This window comes from Thunnus maccoyii, chromosome 12 (assembly GCF_910596095.1).
Source record: "Thunnus maccoyii chromosome 12, fThuMac1.1, whole genome shotgun sequence".
In the NCBI taxonomy this organism is placed as follows: Eukaryota; Metazoa; Chordata; class Actinopteri; order Scombriformes; family Scombridae; genus Thunnus; species Thunnus maccoyii.
In genome coordinates this window covers 5,691,844-5,707,363 of record NC_056544.1, presented here as the reverse complement: position 1 = coordinate 5,707,363, position 15,520 = coordinate 5,691,844, and the positions used below count along the sequence as shown (strand labels likewise).

Below are 15,520 nucleotides of genomic sequence, written 5' to 3'. Positions count from 1 at the left end.
GTCTGCAGGTTAAACATGGGAAATGTTTGCTTTCACTCCCATTCCAATTGCCAGTTATGTTTATCAATGTCTACATTTCATGGCACACTATATTCCATACTAAACTATTACACGGTTCAGCAGTTTTGAAAGACTGTGAAGGCCTGAGGGCGAATAATCAGTCATCAAGACAAACATCTGGTCAAACATCTGGGCAGCCTGTATTTTACACATGCAAGAGATGAATAAATAATCCTCAGTCCAGCACATATACCTTCAAACACAGAAAGTCATTCCTCGGTGAGAGCCGTGAATTAAAAGACTGAACAACAGCATCAGTCACAGTAAATATGCAGAAATGTGACTTGTACTATGTGACTTGAAGTTCACACTGACAAACTGCAAAATTGCAATGATGGTCTTATACCCTTCAAATGAAAAATTATGATTTACTTGGTAATGTCCCATTAAATTAATGTCTTTGTTTGCTTTCAGATAGGCTACTCATGATAATCATTATTCATTTGGAGCGTTGCAGTCACCAGTTTAACACCAAAGTAAAAGTCTGAGCCACAAAAGAGAGGGCTTTCAATATGCTGTAGGGGAAGGTTAAGCTACACTAAGCTAAGCTACAATACAATAAATTAAGATAAGCAAAGGTAAATTACACAAAGCAAGCTAATCTTGGCTAGTGTTTTACTAAGCTCCTACCCATATACTGTATGCCTGCTCAAAGATAAGAAAACCAAGATAAGTTAAAGCAGAATAAGCAAAATATGCTAATCTAAACAAAGCTAAGCTATGCTAGATAAGATGTTTGTCTGTCAGGAGAGCAAAGAGCAAAACCTTTAAAAAAAAAAAACAATTATATGTTCACTGATGAAGCCGCCTTCCTCAGGAAAAATGTGTACACCAGAAGTGAAGTTGTAGCTGTGGAATAAATAGAACAATTATGTTATTATTAAAACAGAGGATATAATGGCTTTAGGCTAAGGACAATCACCTACAGAAGAAAAGCAACGTTACTTTTTTATTATTATTTATTTATTTATTTTAGATTCTATATTGTGTTCAGAGCATTGTGATGAGAAAATCAGATCAACTCACAACACAGTAGTAGTAGTAGTAGTAGTATATTTATTCAGTCATCATACAAACAATGCAATAAGTATAAATGGTTTATACAATATACAATCTAATAAATGATTAGTATAAACAGTCTAGACAGTGTAGACAAAGTCAACAGTCTATGCATTAAGTAGTGACTGAAAAGGCGCAGGCAGAAGCATAATGCTTATATATAACTATCCTACTTTCTTATCAATTTAAGCTACCCTCCAGAAATAAAAAGTAATAGTAAAAAAAATAATTCACACTTGTAACCCTCAAAAATAGTTTTATAAACCATTTTTTTTGAAAACCAAAAGCAAGTTACACATTTTTTAATTTATATTAGTATTGTTCCGTAATTTAACCCCAACATTTTCTTTTAATCCCTTTTTTTTAGCTTTCTGTACAGTAAACTTACAAACATCTCTCAAATTATATTTGAACTGCTGTATTGAAAAAAAAAAAACATTTGTACACAGTCTGGGAGTGACTTTGTTTTAGTTCTGAACATTATTTGTATTATTTTATAATATACCAAATCATTAAATACTGAGAAAATACTGATGGATAAAGACACCAAACTGATGGCTACATGCAAAAATATGCATTCCTACTGTTTACAGTACTCACTTTTTATTACTTGCCCTACTGAATGTCCTTCTAAAGGAAGTTTGCAGCACATCAAGATAAATGTCCCAACTGTTTAAGAGAACCTTGCATAAGAGTGAGAAAATGATCATTCCCACAAACTGAAAACAATTCATGTTTACTTGTGTCCATTGTTATTCGAAGCTCAGTCCTTTCCTCTGTGGCTATTGTAATCTATGCTGGTACTTAGAATTCAAAGGAAAGTGTCCAAGGCTTTCAAGGTGTTTCCTTTGCTGGCACAATGTGTGTGTGCATATGTGAGTATAGTGCTTTTCTATGCTAGACATCAGCCTTTCACCCTTACCCATAATGCATTGTGGGAAAGGTAACGCCCATTTTGTTTACCTGGAGGAAACCAGAGACGGAAACTACCAGCCCGAAGGGAGAGGAGGAAACAAAACCAAAGCCAAAAGAACAGAAAAGACTTTGTATTTATATCTCATTCCTTACATATGAGTCAGTTGTTTCTTTTTCATTCAAGGTGGATTTTAATACAGACTTTGGAGTTGTTAATGTGGTTTGTTTCCTTACCTTTTGGCATTACAGACAAGGTGTGAGTGAGAGAAGTGGAACTGCCAGAGTAGAGGGAGGAGCTGCAGGGCTCTCCATGTATGGACTCCCAACTGTGTTCATATGGTAAACAGAGGGTCACATGGGGCAATAGTCTTGGAGCAGTGGGGAGAAAAGGGAGGGAAAGGAACAAGGAGAGAGAGGGAAGATATACACTGGAGGACTTTGGCCTGCCTCATGTGCAGGAGGCAGCACTTTCACCCTGAGTTTAAAGGACACTGGATCACACCGCAAAGAGAAAGAAAAACATTTGAAGTGAGTTGTGGTCAAACTGAAGTTTTGACTGCCTCATTGGGGCTCTCTTAGGGCTCTATTTCTTTCACCTTTGGATACTTTTTCACTTTCCTTTGAGGGGGGGAAGGTTCAACAGCTAGTGTCCTCCTGGTTCCTGTCACTGGACACCTCATCCGGGCAAGTAAAGCACCAAGATGCCCACCAACTTCACCGTAGTACCAGTGGAGGATGCGGAAGGAGACAGCAACAGCGCAAATGAAGCTGGAGACAGTAAACCCGCCAGTCTGGGCAAAATTTTTGGGGAGGAAGATGATGAGGACAACTTGGAAGGACTTCATTCAGGTAGGAATAGGCATAAAACAAGATATCTGTTTTGGCTTGTAGGCATGCTCATATGCTAAAGGAGGTCAATTTTCAGTATCTGTTTATTACTGCTCGGGGTCATGTGAGAGCTGGAGCCTATCCCAGCATACACTGGGCAGAGGTTAGGGTTATGCGTAAGTTTGATAGACTGTATGCTACATTGTATAATTGTACACACGGAAGCACGCTGACACAAACAGTCAGATACATGTTATGACAGGCAAAGCTACACATGAACACCCACACGCAGTTTTTAAGTGACGCCATTCAACTAGCTAGAACTTGCAGGGCAGCTTGATTAGTGTGGTAGGAAGCAGGGACTGTGTTGTTACTTACATCTTTGCATTTCTGATTGATGGTTGGGGCTCTTCACTATATGGCTTTAGCGCAGGGCTCTATGTCTATTGTAACTATTGCAGTACTACAGAAGCAGTGCAATTGAGAAAAAAGGGTTTCAAATTTTTAGGCTGGCATACAAACTGCGCAGCAAATATAGAGTAACTGCACTCTGCCTTTGGATAATCTCTACAAAATGTCAGGGAAAATGCAGTATCTATTGACACAATTTCAGCTTTCTAGTCCAATTTAACTGGTGTGTTTAAGAAAATAAACTTTACTGTTATTGTTTACAGTTCATAGTTGATAGGAATTAAATCTCTGTTTTGCTGGGTGTCTGTCTGTCTATTATTGATATTTTAACCTCACCAAATCACACTTATGTCTTCTAAGCTAGTTACCATTAGCAGGAGTTTAGTTAGGCTTTCTCCTCAGTCATGTTTTGATTTAGTTACTGCCTTATTTAGTTATGTGGATTAACAAACTGGAAAACCATATTTTTCATTTACATTATAACTGCTAGAGAAATATCAATAAGTACATTTATTTTAGCTGTAGCTAAGTCCAGTGGTGGCTATCTCACCAGCTAGCTTTCACTTGATATAGCTGACTTGCTCTCTCTGTGGCAGTGTGATCCAAATAACTGAAACACTAATGGCATATCTATATCTATATCTATCCATCTATCCATCTATCTATCTATCTATCTATCTATATATATATATATATATATATATATATATATATATATATAAACTAGCAATATGACATTGAAACCCACTTATTTATTTGTTGTGTTTTGCCTTTGAAGTGCATCTGCAAGCTATTTTGCAGCATAATCCACCATAATGTGGGAACAATGTCATGTTTTCTATAAACTACTTTACAGTGTAGTATTGGGACATTATTAGTCCAGTTGTATAATAAGGTATACGCATGTGTGAAATATAAAACTATAAGGGAGTGGAAACACAAGGGGTCAAAAGTTGTTCTGGTTGGAAAACAAACCAGCCTTAAGTTGACAAAGTTAAAATTCTTTTTTGTTTGTGTGTGGATTATGCAGAAGAGTCTTATATGCTTATGCTGAGTGTTTTGGTAGTAGATTATTTTGTGTGGTTGGAATTATAATGGTCTATCTGGGTTCAGTGAAGGTCTGAGATACTTAGAATTAATTACATCCCACCTGGTAAAACCATAATGTAAAACTGAACTAAATTAGAACAACACAAGAGCACACATTAAAGCACAAAAAAATATAGCTCTAATAAAACTAAATGTTGTCAAAGTGAGCAAATGATATCAGATCTGTTGATATCAGACACATTATGTCGCCAGTAATCAGTGTCAGAAACCAGCCATATGTCAGTGTTGAGCAAAATTTAAGAAAACTGAAGAAAACAGTACTTAAATATTTTTTTTGTCTTCATGTAATGTTGGACATAAGCCATGTTTTTAGATGAAATATTAAAAATGAACAAGGAAATGTTGAAATGATAGGTAGTCTACAGTAGCTCATGAGAGAGACAACAAGTATGACACGTATTGAGCCCACAATGGGAAGAGGCATCATGTTTGTAAAGATGAAAAGTTAAATTGTGGAGGTTGGGTCTTCTATATTGAAGTTAACCTGATCAAAAATCAGTTCTGGCTGATGAAAATGTTTGCATTAAAATTTCCAAAATGTCACTGAACACAAGTCAACATCTTGTCAGGTTTCACTCTGTTACTGTGCCGTTTTATATGGCTTTATTATGTTAGGAAAGGACTGCAAGTTATTTTCTGTAAAAAAAAATCAAAGTAGACAGGACCAAGTAAAATGTCAGTTACACTTCATACACTGCTAAGGTCTCAGCTGCATTACCATTGCATCATATGGTATGGTACAATTAAGCTTATTTGTCTTGTGCAGACTGCTATAAAGGTTATAGGGAGGAACCATTCTATTCACTTTATATATGAGAAGTTGGAGTTTAGAGAGGGACAGAAAAATGATCTATCCCACATTCTTCACTCTGAATATTTGAGTGTTTGCCCTCTGGCCACTGGTTTAGAGTTCCAAAATGCAGCCTGAACTGTCATAAAAAGTCATTTGTTCCATCAGCCATTAAGATTTTAAATAGCAGCAGTTAAATGCTGGTGGAACATTGCATGGTCACAGAACACTTATAGTAGCGTCTACAAATACTTAAATTGTTGTTTTTATGTTGAACATGCAATGTTCTGGTACAATATACAATACTAGTGCAGTATTGTTTTACTAGTTTTATAAGTTGTATTGGTTGTATTGATTTAATTGGACTAGTGTTTTTAATGTATGAATGATTGTAGGGACATTGCCAAGTAGTAAGGGGATCTGGTGGCTCTTATGCAGTTGAGGGCAATTTGCTGGCATGGTTTGGGTCCATTTGGCCCCTTAGTAGGAAGGGTCACTGCAAATCAATACAAAGTTTTTCTGAGTGATCACCTTTATCCTATGATGAAACATTTCTGTCCTGATGGGAGTGGTCGCTTCCAGGATGACAATGCCCCAATTCACAGGGCATGAGGGGTCACTGAATGGTTTGATGAGTATGAATTCATTCCTCCAGAGACTTGTAATCAATGAATGGAAGAACATCATTCTTCTAAAAAATATTCCCTCATTTGGTTTTGATGATGGTGGTGGAGAGCGCCGTCTAACACGTCAGTCCAAAATCTCCCATAAGTGTTCAGTTGGGTTGAGATCTGGTGACTGCAAAGGTCATAGCATATGATTCACATCATTTTCATACTCATCAAACCATTCAGTGACCCCTCGTGCCCTGTGAATTGGGGCATTGTCATCTTGGAAGAGACCACTCCCATCAGCATAGAAATGTTTCATCATAGGATAAAGGTGATCACTCAGAACACCTTTGTATTGATTTGCAGTGACCCTTCCTTCTAAGGGGACAAGTGGACCCAAACCATGCCAGCAAAATGCCCCCCAAAGCATAAAATAGCCACCAGATCCCCTCACTGTAGGGGTCAAACATTCAGACCTGTACCGGTTTTTCCTTTAATATGTCACCTGTCTATATATCAGAGATACATGCACTGTGATGCAGCCCCCCAAAAATTCAAACTACAATAAAGTATATTGATAGAAAAATCCATGTATTAGTTAAGTAGGTATGGTCATATGTATGTATATATTTGGCGGCAGGGCCTTGAGGGGAACACTATGATAGTTATATGGTAAAAATTACCAAATAGACTGAGGTTGGTTGAAGTCAAGCGTCTCTTTAATTCAAACCAAACATATGTTGTAGACACGGAGAGTCCGCAGAGTCTCTGTGGAGAATTCTGACAAGACAAAGGAAAGTCACTAGTATATATTGACGGCCTTGATGCCCTGGGGAGGCACCTTTAGTTGTTTACAGATTCCTTCTAACAGACCTTGACAAAGCTTTACAGAGCTCTCCCTTCCACATGATGACCATGATGTCCATATAACTATCATAGTGTTCCCCTCAAGGCCCTGCCGCCAAATATATACATACATATGACCATACCTACTTAACTAATACATGGATTTTTCTATCATATATCTTATCTTGATCAAGTCAGTTCATCAATCAGATTTTAGTCAGGTCAGATTTCCTAGAGGGATTGTGTTTGCTGAATACCCAAAGCATTTGTTGTGACACACTGTTGCATTATCTGACCTGGGGCCGTATTCATAAAGCTAGTACAAAGAGTTGCTCCTAGTGACGAAATTCTAAGAAAATTCCTGGAATTATGATGTTTTCTAAGAATTTCCCCTTACAGTTAAGACTAGATCCTAATGAAGATAATAGTTATCCACAAAGCATCTTAGCCCTTAAGAGAGCTCCTAGATCGTGCAGGGATAATGTTTGTGGTCGATCTCATTACAGATGCGCTGACATCTCCCACCCAACCTTATATAGACTGTCCAGCAATCACAGAAATTGATAAAGACTGAACCATTTTTCCTCCGTTAGTATCAAATAGATTGAGTACTAAAATGACCAGCATGATAAACAAATGTAAGAAAATAAATATAACAACTATTAGTATGTGAATAGGCTACTGCACAAGTAGGCCTGTGTTGTAAAACATTTCATAGGCTACTTTTAAAGTATGACTTACAATTCATTCAACAGAGATGTTCATTACATAAAATAGTATTTATAATTACACCATGTTTTAATAGAGACTAAATTCTATGATTAGGTCTATCAATTTCACTGTTCATTCTATGCCCATTATCACTAAGAGTGTATTTTTCTTTCTTTTTTTTTTTTTTTTTTGATCAACCAATCACACCTTCTAAAAGAATGAGTCACACCTAGGAAGGGGGTCAACGACACCTCCCTTCCTTGCTCAGAGTTGCTCTGAGAATTTTTCTAAATCACTCCTAAGCTATGAAATTTTTAGGCTAAGTTAGGAGCTCTCAGCGAGTATTCTCAAAATGATTGTGAATACGGTCCCTGATAATGAGTAACATTATGACAGAATGTGGTGTGTTCACTGGCCAAGTTGCTACACCTGTTAAATTCCACAGTGTGTTGACCACATGCTTTTGCCCTAGACAAAGCAATTAATTCCTAAAAACCTCCACAGCTACATGTGTTAACCAGACAATTCCTGTTTAGCAGGAAGCGATGGTCCATTTTATGTTGCAACAGCCTTCCCTGAGGTTATCTGTAAACTCATCTCAGTTTGTACATAAGGTTGTTCAGAGGGTTGTTAGAATGTTCAATCAAGTCCAATGTTCAGAAAAGTAACAGCCAGTACGAAACCATTCATTCAGCCAAATTTCCTCAAAACACTATATGACCTGTTTGTACATGTAGTCTGAATCAGAGTATTGAGGAATTCAATAAAGTTGCCCTTGGGCAAAGCTTAATTCATTTTAGCTGGAAGGTTAGGATCTCAGAGTGTAACTATCTGGCACTGTTTAGCTAAATTATGATTTTGCACAGCAACTCCTGGAAATTAAAGCGATAAATTAATCCTAAAAAGGTTTCAACAAAAAAGCCTTTCTTAAGCACCCAAATGTTCAGCTCCTTTCCTTTAAGGGAAAGGCTTTCATGAGTGGAAAGGCTTTTTTTTGGTATATCATCATATCATATGATGACAGACAACTCTGCACTTCCTGTTTGTAATAATTTGAACTCTCTGTAAAATTGGTGGAGTGCCTTTAAAAAAAAAAAAAACAGATGATGGGAAAATATCCCCCCAAAACAAAATAAGCTCTCCTTACTGAGAGATCTGTAAACTAAAAGAAAAAACTTTCATTAGTGGGAGTACAGAGGTCATTTCTACCATTTATGTCTTTCACTCTCAAGACGGATTTTACAGAACATGCAGCACACAGAAGTGGCCACACCCACGTACGCACACACAGTACTGATTAGCCAAGATGCCATCTGTATACAGTAAACAATAACATGTCAGTAACATCATTTTCCAAAGCAGTAACCTCTGACCAGTGTTGTGTTTCATATTTCCCACTATCTGCTTATATGATTATTCCATAAAGGCTGCACACAACACATTTGGAAGTTTGGCAGGTCTTGAAGAGATCTGTATTAATTGTTAATTAAGTCAAACCAAAAAGTGTAAACCTTAACTCTTTGTTTAAATCCAGTGGCCGGAGAGTGAAATGGAATATTAAATGTTTCATCAAACCTCTATTGTCATGCCCGAGGAGCACTGCCAGTGCCACCTTGTCATGACAGTCACCCCTATCTCTGTTAGTATGCACACCTTTCAGACTCCTGGTCTCCTGTCAGGGCTATGATGACTTTATAATCATATCAGACAAAGTAATCAATGAGACAAACTACCAAAAAGTCTTGATTTTGTTTGTGAGGAGACATTAGTTTTACTCCTACGTCATGTCCTTTCCTCTTGGCATTTAAGACTGAACACTTCTAGTGATTTTTGCTGGAAACTGGACTGCGGAAAAGGATGTTCATCATCATGTGTAGTATTGTTTCACATGTGTTTGCCCGGAGGGTTGGGCTAAATGCCATCCTGCTCTAAAACCTCTCCCTTGCAGTGATTGTAAAGGAAGTTCATTTTTATTTAAGTCTCGTGTGACTTTTGTTTCGTTGGATTGTGACTCAACAAGCCGGTTTGACTCTCAGAATTGTATGTACTGTTGTTAGGCTGTGCATGGTTAGGATTATGGGTTGGTCACAATGTACATTAACTCTATGACCTTTGAGTTGCTTCCATTATTTCTACTAGACCCATTATACAACAGAGACATTCTTCCTCAAATCTGCTGACTATTTTCCACAGCATACCTTTTGCACTTCACCACTCATGCTGATAACTCGAAATGGCAGCAGTAAAGAACTTTTTAACCTCAATACACTAAAATTCCTGCAAGGTGACCTCAATTCACTGACCATGTTCACTAACCCAACTGGTCTTTCAGACAAGAGAGACAAAAGAACTAAGCTTTATGACTCAGCTGTTCTCATGAAAGGAGCTGTCTTTCTGTGTTGTGCAGTAGATTGCAAGGATATTGCTGTTAAATTGGATTTATAACTTCATGTGGGCACCTTTCTACACTTTCTGATGTGTGATGGGGGTGTCATGCAGAGAGAAGGAAGCAGTGGACACAGGGTTTCTGGTTTGTGGTTGAGATCTGGTAAACTTTTTCTTAGAAAATATATTCTAGTGCAAAAAATTATCATCTAACAATGACAATATAATATATATACAAAATAAAGATTACTGTAAATTTAAATGAAATACAGCAACCTTAGCATATTATATACTGTGTGAAAATAAATTACCAACATAAAAATAAATTATCAAGTAAAATGTCAAGGAAACGGAAAAGCTAATGCTCCAGTGCACAGCAAGCTAGCCAAAAATACAGTCAATATTTCAAACACAAGTGCTCCCCACCCAAACTCATGCTGTAATGTAGGTTAATATCTCAATAAACAGATTAACTGGATGGGTGGTTTCAGTTCTGATATTTTATGATGCTGTAGGCCGCTGTTCACACTGCTTACCTTACTGGGTAGTGCATGAAAACTGCTGAATTCTCTGGGGAATATATAGCTCAACAGCATCACTTAGTGGTTTGTTCAGGATAATAAGACATTCCTTTTTTTTCCTCCTTTGTATTACATATTGTGATGTACATGATAAACAGCATTATGAGTCTGCAGGACACTGTTGTCATCCATACAGCAATATGGACCTCTGCTGGTTAACATGATTATTGCATGGGAAGGAGCTCATATCTTGTCATTTGTTATTTATGTGTATATGTATGTGTGTGTGTGTGTGTGTGTGTGTGTGAGAGAGAGAGAGAGAGAGAGAGAGAGAGAGATTTTTAAGGTCTGCCAATTAATGGATTAATAAATAAATCCAATAACCAAGGCTTTGTGTGCAATCAACTAATTGGTTGATCTAACACCAAGGTTGGGGTTAGTTTTAGGGAATGAATCTTCAATGAATGTCTCACACACACACACACACACATACAGCAGTACATACAGTATTTACGTATTCGCTTGATTCCAAAGTCCAACAGACAGCTCAACAATACTATGACATTATTACAAGGCACTGCCCTAAAGTGTGTGTATATTGCTAAATATGCAGAATGCAGGGTTTATTGGAAAAAAGAAGAAAGAGAGGAGTCAGTCAGACAGACAGACAGACAGTCCAACCATCAGATTTATACTTGTCTGCAAAGTGTATGTGTGTATGTGTGCGTGTGTGTCACATTGTATCAACTGTATGTGGTCAATGTCTTGATATTGAACAAATGTCCTTAGACCTACAGACTGCAAAACTTAACCTGACAATGTTCTGGTAAGTCTCTCTGTGTGTACTATATACTAGTTATGTTGTGTGGATATCAATCTATTCACAGAGTCACATTTCATATAGGGGACAAAAAAGTCACCATAACATAAATCATTACATTTTAGGGGGAGGTTAAGGTAAGGTAAGGGTTAGTTTAAGGTTAGGGTTTGTCTCCAGGAAATGAATGTAAGTGAATGTAATGAAGTGATGGAAACACAACTGTATGTGTGTGTGCCAATTTGAGTTGTAGACCTTGGCAGTGAGGATATTTTTGGAAAGTGAGGGTTTTTTAGTCAGTCCTCACTTTGGAACAGACCTTCTGTTTCACAGTTACGGTTAGAATTGGGTTTAGGTTCAGTTTAGGGTAAGGGTTATGGTTTAGTTTTAGAAATAGGCTGGGGAATGCATTATGTCAATAAGTGTCTCACAAGGATAGAAATGCAAAAAAGTGTGTGTGCGTGTGTGTGTGTGTGTGTGTGTGTGTGTGTGTGTGTGTGTGTGTATGTGTGTGTGTGTGTATGCGTGTGTATCAATAATTACCACATTACTGTTGTTTTCACACCATATCCTGCCTCCAGGTGTCACATCACTGAGGTGGACATTCAAAGGTAGTCCATGCTGTCTGGCACCTCTAAATATTTCCGATACAGCATGAGTTATGAAATATGAATCAATGTGACACAGTTAAGTACAGATGAGCTGCTTTCTTGTTTATAACTACTGGGTACTTGTCACCAGTAAAACTGTCACCAGTAAAACTGTCTGATGACCTACAGGGTGACAAGTGTGAGGGATAATGGGATTTTCTCTGAACATGCAAACAATGACATGTTCTTTACACTGTGATCTGAAATATCTTGTTCTGTTAGATTAAACATATTTACGTCATGGTCCATCACAAGCTATCTGTGATATAGTCTGTTGAGATAGTATAACTAAATATTTGGCCACTCCTTATGCAAAGGAGGGCAGACCAGTCGTCCTACTTCCCTGTTTCCAGGGTTCAGTCTAATGCATTCCCTTGAGTTATTAACATGCCCAGACAATAAGATCAACAGTTTAGGATGGAGACAAAGTGGCTGCAGAATGCAGCAAAACTAACATAGATTACAGATCTAACCCTGACCCTAACCTCTGCACACTGGGTTTTAGATTTCCCCTCAGCAAAGGATCTGGCTCAGAGCTTTAACCGACTGTGGGCATGAATGAAGGAAAAATCAGCATTCATCCTTGAATAATCTTCCCAGCTCATCAGTGCATGCTACATTTTCTTACAATGTTCACCATGTCATGTGCATCCACAGTACACTGTTCTTCTTATTAACTGCTCTTCAGTGATCTCTGAACCACTGTTAGGCCTTGGGTTCTTCAAGGCAATAAAGATGAGCCAACAACAGTGTGATCTAGTGTGATAATATACCAAACCTAATAGTCTGAGACCACTGCATGACAACCAGGGGCAAGAGAAACCAAAATGAGAAGCAGCTTAAAAGTCACATCTCAACATTACTCTATGCTGCTTTGTCTTTTCAAGACTCAAGAACTGATTTTAGCAAGAGGCTAAACTGTGGGCAAAGCCTAAATTTGTTTTCCAAAAACTGAAACAATTCACCCATAACTGTTTATTGATGGAGCTGTCAATAAACAGTACTGGACCTTCTTATCATCAAGTTCCGGAATAAACATCTGCTGTGTCATAAAATGTGGTTTTAGATTATGGATTGTGGCCAGATGTTGGATGGTTCACTGGTCCCAAACATCATGCTAGTTTTACACAGGTTAAAACAAATACACCCTAAATCAGGCGAGTTCAATGGTATCATTCCATAGCATCCATATGAATTTTAGTATTATTAGTTAGTCTAATTTATTCACAATGACCTCATAGCTAACAAGATGGTAATTTAAGTCTGCCAGAGTGTCAAAAATTTAACAAATTTGCAAATTAAACTAATGTTACAACACTAGCACTAGCTTACATAATGTTGCTAATATTCCTTTAGCTCAATATTCTGTTAAAGAATAACTGAAATAACAGAAATATGCTGGCCATCTCTGTTTTCTGTTACGATTATTTTTTTTACAGATTGAGTGTACAGTTCTCCATGAGTGTAGTTCGATCCAGCAGTAGGTCAAAAATATAATCAGCAAGGACACTAGATAATGGCCGGTTATCTGGTGAAGTTTTTCCTCAAAATAAGATATTTGTCAACTAAAAATATGTCATTACATTTTTATTGAATTAAACAATAATAATGTGGCATTGCACTTACTGATAACAGCAAGATGTCTTTTGGTAACACTGGTAACATAAGTTACAAGTCAAAACAAGACAAAAGCTAATGATTTCTGAATAATGACCTGTAGCTGTCCCAGCTAATGTTAGCTTCACAGGACGAGCTGCTTCCCAGCTTTTGGTTCTGGAGGACCAGATTGTGTTTGGTTTGGTTTATTGACTACAATAACTATCTGTTTAAATGTTTAACTGAGAATTTCCAACTAGCTTGTTAATGTTATCTGCTGCCGGTCAATTGGATACCAAATATCACAGCAACAAACCGCCTTTCTAACCACTAACTTAACTTACCTGTCTGAAAATTACGGTATACAATCACTTTATAGATTGTTTCATGAAAGATTCATCACACAGCCTACTAACTTTTGTTTGTGTTGTTTTCATTCCCCATGAAACCATCTATGGTTAACCTATACAGTTCAGACACTGACTTGCTGACAGTGTACCAACAAGACAAGCAGTGAGTGTCATTGTGCCAGAAAGCAGTTGATAAGTGAAGGAAATTCAGTGTTGTCAGCCACCGTGAATAACTTGGCACCCCTTACAAACTTTCAGTCAGGTCGAAGTGGAGACGAATGGCAAACTGCTGCTTTTATTCTGTTCATGTTTCTGTATCTATACTGTGCATCTTACCATAGCTTATGGGTATTTTCCTTTGTATTGCACCAGGAGATGAAAGCCAGAGAGAGTCCAGTCCATTCATCAACTCAGACAAGGACAGAGAACAGTACGATGGCAAGAACATGGCCCTGTTTGAGGTAATACTTAAAAAAGAAGTCCTTTCTATACTGCAGTCAAATAGGCTGGTGTATCAAAAGCAAACACATTGTGGTTGACCATCTGTGCTATATGATTTATTTAACCTCAGTCTTATGCTGATAAGACTTATCAGCATAAGACTGAGGTTGTGTTCCACAGATTTCAGGTGTATGAATGTGTTGATAAAAAAAAGAATGTGCATGTTTTCGTAGCTTATTTTATTCATAATACATGTGTTTTTCTGTGTCTCTCTACAGGAAGAAATGGACAGTAATCCTATGGTTTCATCTCTTCTCAGCAAGTTGGCCAACTACACCAACCTGACCCAAGGTGTTCGAGAGCACGAGGAGGCTGAGTACGAGGATGGGGTCAGGAAGGTCACTGTCATGGTACGAATTTCCTTTTTTTAACCAACCTTCCAATACTGAAAGGAAGAGATGAGCCCACATAATCTTTTAAACAGGGATTATTAGTTTTGATTTTTATGCAGCCAGCACACTTGCTGCAGCAACCAACCCTTGCAGTTTTGCTAGGCAGGTAGACTCGTTGAACCTTTAAAACATACTGACATGGTTGGATAATATCCTATGGGGCCATGGGACAAAAGCTTGTTGTTGGGCCCTTATTGACCTGCACTATACATGGTGGTACTCTAGAGATTTAATGATTAGGTCATTAATTAGTATTAGAAAGAAAATTATCAAATATTAAATATTATAATTTTTTAATGCCAAAAATCACAGGTAGCAGCTTCTCAAATGTGCCTATTTGCTAGTTTTGCCAGTTTTCCCATGGCAGTAAACTGAACATCTTTGGGTTTGTGACTGTTGGTCAGACAAACCAAGTGATTTGAATGAACAGTCGTCAGACCTGCTGATAATAAAAGTTATTGTTGATTGCAACCTTACAGTAATCCTATGATCCTATGATTACAAATAAGCATAATGTAATTAAAACAATTACTGTCTTAGAGCATTTTTACACACTTTTTCCCACCTTTCATAGTTGTAACATTTCTAACAAATGTGTGATTAATCAAATTAGGTAGGCCCAATTTAGTAAACCTGGGCTTTTGGGGCCCCTTGTGTGTCCTTGTTCTGAGTTGTTTCATCTCTTTTTTACTTCTGCTTTATTGGCTTTGTTTAAATGTGTGTACCAGTGTGTCTCTCTCTCTAAACTCTGCTTGCTTTTGCTCAGCCACCACTCTGTTTAAGTATGAATACTTGACTCTATAAGATCAATTCATTGTCTCTGAAGTTAAATGGTGAATCTGCATTGAAAAAGCTTTGTAATTACAGTACCAGTCAAAAGTTTGGACACACTTTCTCATTCAAGGGAATGAGAAAACCATGAATGGTTCAATAAATCATGTGAAGGGTTTTCTATATTTCACAGAAA

The 15,520-nt window shown here is 37.5% G+C and overlaps 1 protein-coding gene across 6 annotated transcripts in view; it reads left to right on the top strand.

Annotated features, from left to right (window-relative positions):
- LOC121908398 (solute carrier family 12 member 7-like) overlaps positions 1 to 15,520 on the top strand; it is a 41,099-nt gene that overhangs the window by 2,442 nt on the left and 23,137 nt on the right. For 3 of the 6 annotated variants that reach the window (XM_042428367.1, XM_042428364.1, XM_042428369.1), the window contains exons 1-3: positions 1,491 to 2,883; positions 14,033 to 14,121; positions 14,380 to 14,511. In XM_042428367.1, the coding sequence (XP_042284301.1) occupies positions 2,736 to 2,883; positions 14,033 to 14,121; positions 14,380 to 14,511 (369 nt within the window). In that variant the 5' untranslated portion in view covers positions 1,491 to 2,735. Of the gene's footprint in view, positions 1 to 1,490; positions 2,884 to 14,032; positions 14,122 to 14,379; positions 14,512 to 15,520 lie in introns of those variants that run through there. The other 3 variants (XM_042428365.1, XM_042428366.1, XM_042428368.1) reach the window with 3 other exon arrangements.